The 4,456-nt window shown below is 63.9% G+C and overlaps 2 protein-coding genes across 2 annotated transcripts in view; one reads left to right on the forward strand and one right to left on the reverse strand.

The window, feature by feature from the left end:
* Positions 1 to 738: 738 nt before the first annotated feature.
* On the reverse strand, positions 739 to 1,232 carry EMIHUDRAFT_236691 (hypothetical protein; the record flags this gene model as incomplete). The annotated part of the gene is made up of 2 exons (XM_005779017.1): positions 739 to 767; positions 926 to 1,232. The coding sequence occupies 2 exons, from the start codon at positions 1,230 to 1,232 to the stop codon at positions 739 to 741; spliced, it is 336 nt and encodes a 111-aa protein (XP_005779074.1).
* A 2,247-nt stretch (positions 1,233 to 3,479) lies between these two features.
* EMIHUDRAFT_236694 (hypothetical protein) overlaps positions 3,480 to 4,456 on the forward strand; it is a gene marked incomplete at both ends in the record, with an annotated part of 2,918 nt that continues 1,941 nt past the window's right edge. The window contains 2 exons of the mRNA XM_005779018.1: positions 3,480 to 3,677; positions 3,858 to 4,097. Of these exons, the coding sequence (XP_005779075.1) occupies positions 3,480 to 3,677; positions 3,858 to 4,097 (438 nt within the window). The remainder of the gene's footprint in view (positions 3,678 to 3,857; positions 4,098 to 4,456) is intronic.

Here is a 4,456-nt window from a genome sequence, read left to right on the forward strand (position 1 = left end):
GAGGCGAGCGAGGTGCTTCGCACAAAGGCCGCCGCCTCCTCGGCCTCGTCGAGCAAGGCGGCCTACGCGAGTCGGCAGAGCGTAGTGCGTGACCACACTTGTCGCCAGCGAAGCCTCCTCGCGAGTCTGCGGCCGCCGCCTGGACAGCCACCTGGACACCGCCGCCAAGCCTCCTCTTCTCGGCGCGTGGCGCCGCCGCCGGCCGCACGGGCTTCGCCTGGCCGTCCTCGTCGCCGCCACCGCCGCCGGGGAGGGGCGGACGGGGGGGGGGCTCGTCGGCGGGGCCCTACAGGTGGGGACACGGCACACTGCCGCGGGGCAGCAGTCGGTAGCTTGCCAACAGCAGCACAAGGCGATGCCTCGCCCGCGTCGCCGCCCTCGCTGCCGCCCTCGCCCTCGCTCTCGCTGCCGCCCTCGCCCTCGCCGCCCTCGCTCTCTCCGCCGGCCGCGTCGCTGCCGCCGCCCTCGCCGCCGCCCGCGTCGCCGCCCGCGTCGCCGCCGCCGCTGTCGCCGCCGCTGTCAGCATCGCTGCTCTCTCCGCCGCCAAAGGCTCCGAAGGCAGCCCAGAGCTGGCTCATGCCGCCGGCCGTCCCGCTCTCGGCCAGCGGCCGCCGCGCCTCGGCCGCCGCGCCGACCCGCTCCGCCCCCCTCGCCTCGCCCGCCGGCGCACCCTTCCCCGCCGCCAGCTTCTCGGCCCGCCGCCCCTCCGCCTCGGCCTGCAGAGGCGGGAAGCTGCGCCTATGCCGGTTGCTCTTGCCCGGCGTCGCCTCGACGAGGTCGAGATGCCGGCTCGGCCGCAGCCGCAGCGTCGCGGCCGGGTCGTGCGCTGCTGGTCGTTCTGCGGCGGCCGCGGCGGCGGCAGCGCCAGCAGCAGCCTCTTCCGCTCGCCTCTGCTCCGCTGCCTCCTCCCACTCCCGCTTGAGACGCGTCATGTAGTCCTCGCTGGCGGGAGCGACGGCGAGCCGCTTGCCGCGCCATCGCGTGCCAGTGTACGCCTTGATGCACCGCGCCACCTCTGGCGGAGCTGCGTGCAGCGAGACATACCCGAAGCCGCGGCAAGCGCCGTCGGCGCCCCGGATCACGCTGGCTTCGCGCACCTCGCCGAATGGCGTGAAGCGCCGTGCGAGCTCGGCGTCGCTGACGTCTGATGGGAGGCCGTCGATGTGGAGCCGATGGGTGCTCGGGCCCGCGCGCTCGAGGCTCTCCTCGAGGCTCTCCTCGACGTCGACCATTGCAACTCCTCTAAAAAAAACACGCGAAGTTGTCTGTTTTCTTTATTTTTTGAGATTTTTTCTCCCATCCTCCCTTGTCTCGTCCGTGCCTCGCCGGGCGGCGAGATTGCTAGAGGCGGAGCAAGCCTGCTCTAGCTAGTCTCACATGTTACTTTGGCCTGTACCAGCCAGGTTATCCGGCAAACAAAAAGGAAAACAGAGGGTCCCCAGCACTTTGCGTTTCCGGAAATTTCAAGGGAAAACAGAGGGTGTTTGGTGCTCCATTCTGGACACTCGCGAGTTTCCCTGAGTCTGAGAGCTGGTCTGGGGCAAAATCTGAGGCAAAATTGAGGAATCGACAAAATACCCAGGCGGTCGCAGGGTAACTTCCAGGTCTACACGGCTTCTCCGCAAAATTCCCGGCATTTTGCCGATTTGGCCTAAAATTTGGCTGATTTTGGGCCCAACCAGCCTCAGACTCGGCTCAGAGCCCAAGAGGCTAACAAGCTGCCGAGCCCAAATGCAAATCACTGTGAGAGTCGTGATTGTAAATCTCTCAGAGCCCAAAATTTGACGATTCCCACGGAGTTTTCCCGGGAAAATAGAGAGGAAAAGAGAGGGTGCTGTAGAGAAAAAAGGAAAGGAAAACAGACGGGGTGCGAGAGGAAAACCTGGTACAGCCTAAATGTTACTTCCTGTCGTCTGTTGTGTTGTTGTGCTCTTGTTTGTTCCTTTGGCACCTTGGAGTGCTGGGGGGGGCGACAGGGATTGGGATGTACAAGGTTTTCCGGCAAACAAAAAGGAAAACAGAGGGTCCCCAGCACTTTGCGTTTCCGGAAATTTCAAGGGAAAACAGAGGGTGTTTGGTGCTCCATTCTGGAAACTCGCGAGTTTCCCTGAGTCTGAGAGCTGGTCTGGGGCAAAATCTGAGGCAAAATTGAGGAATCGACAAAATACCCAGGCGGTCGCAGGGTAACTTCCAGGTCTACACGGCTTCTCCGCAAAATTCCCGGCATTTTGACGATTTGGCCTAAAGTTTGGCTGATTTTGGGCCCAAACCAGCCTCAGACTCGGCTCAGAGCCAAAAATCTGACGATTTCCACGCAGTTTTAGAAAGAGAGGGTGTTGTGTAGAGAAAAAAGGAAACGGGAAAACAGACGGGGTGCGAGAGGCAAATCTCGTACCAAGACAGGGAGGATGTGGCCCTGAGTCATGTGTACGCCTACTCAGGCCTCAGGGTGTGTGGCAGCCAGCTGGCTGTGTGTCTTGTGAGCCTGTTTTGTGTCTGTGTGTCGCTCATGCGTGTCGTCATCGTCTGTCTAGCGTCCACCCATACCGCGTTGGTGTCCAGACTCCAGTCCGCGAGCCTGGCTGTTCTTCACCTTTCTACCTCGTGCTCTGCGGCAAGAGCAGTCTTTTCGGAAGATATCGACGATTTTCGAGAGCCACCCGCTTGGGAGCGATTGAGCGCGTCACGGAGGACTCAGGTTACCCCTGAACCTCCTCTGACGGTTCTCGCTCCCCATCGAGCTCTTCTTGCCGTACGGCTCTTCCTGTGAGCTGTGTGTGCCGGCACAGAGCTCTGTGCCAGCCGTCCAACGTGATCGTGACGAGTGTATCGCTTTGACGGATCGACCGTACTTGTTATCAAGACTGACATGACGTACACAGTGACACATGAGCGGCGGCGATCGGTCCCTAACCTGCGGTCCTTCACCGTAATCGGTCCTTCGCCTTCATCCCTAACCCCAAAAAGCACGATTCTCAAGTTGGGCCCTCAGACTGCGGCCGCCAGCGACTGAGTCAGTCTCGCAGGCGGACGGGGATAACACAACGAAGGGCCGTCCGAAACACAACTACTACGAAGGGACGTACGGACGTCCATCACTGGGATGAGATCGGGAGATCATGACAGATCTGCCGAATATCTCCCGACTCTAAAAAGCCGCCCGAAGGAGCGCCGCCTCAACACGGGGTCTCGGCTCTATCGAGCCATGCTAGCTCCAGCCGCAGCCCCACCCGGCCGCCCGAGGGTGTTCCCGCATGCAGAGAGAAGACTAATATCCTGGGGGAAGCAACCGGCCGCCGGGGATGCGCCGCGCACTCGCATCGGTTACCTCCATGAACGGCGGAGCTAAGTATTCTCGCGTCCACACCACACCTCCACACACTACTGTGCGAGCCGCCCTGAACAACAGGGCACGCGTTTTTTTTCTGCGATCTCAATTTCGTGCATCTGTCTTCCGCCTACATCTGCTGCACGCCGCCATGCTCGCCCTCGCTCTTCTCGCGACGCCCTCAACCGCCGCCTCTCGCCCCCGTCCGCGGCGCGGGGGGGCACTCATCGACACGCGCAACCGCACCGACTTCCACATCAAGCTCGAGACCGACGCGCCGACGCTCGCCCTCGCGGCGTCTGCCTCGCGCAAACCCAACAAGGCCGCGGAGCTCCTGCTCCACCAAGACGTCCTCGGGGGTGGGTGGGCGCCGTTAGGTGCCTGGCCGGACGTCGCCACCTTCCATCCAACCTTCTCCTTCCCGTTCAACATCTCCAAGTTCAGCGGCGCCGCCTCGCGCGCCGCCGCCCCGACCACCGTCCAGCCCATCGGCGCCGCGGCCAACGCCGAGCTCGCCTCCTTTGGCGAGGCTGCCGGCGCGGTCAAGAATGGCGACGTCTCGCTCGCCGACTCCACCGCCAACTCCGTCGGTCTCACGTGCGGCGGCGGCGGCGCCCCTGTGTGGTGCGCGGAGCCGCCGCAGCAGCCGCTCGCCGAGCTCTGCGTCTCTGAGGATCCGATCAAGACCTCGGGCTCCACGAGCAACGAGACGGTCTGCACGACCGCCACGGCCCACTCCAAGGGCGAGGCCGACGAGACGGACACAAAGGTGTGCGACTCTCCGCTCTCTCACACACCGTCTGGCCTCTCTCACGGGGGCATGCTCCGCCGCCCTCCCCGCCTCTCCATCTCCGCCCGGGCGTCCTCGCCGCCCCCCACTCTCCCCCCACCACCCCCTCCCCCTCCCCGCCCCCGCCCCCGCCCCCGCCCTCCCCCAGCCGCCCTCCCCACCTCCTTCCCCGCCCCCTCCTCCGCCGCCGCCACCTCCCTCACCCCTCTCCCCCTCACAAAAATTCATTGCTTGCCGGCAGCCCTCGCCTGCCGCCCCACCTACCTAGCTAGCTGTCTGTTTGGTCCGCCGTCCCTAGCGTGCGGTGAGCCCAGTCTTGTCTCGCCTTCGCTTCGCCC

This window comes from Emiliania huxleyi (genome assembly GCF_000372725.1).
Source record: "Emiliania huxleyi CCMP1516 unplaced genomic scaffold EMIHUscaffold_238, whole genome shotgun sequence".
NCBI lineage: Eukaryota > Haptophyta > Isochrysidales > Noelaerhabdaceae > Emiliania > Emiliania huxleyi.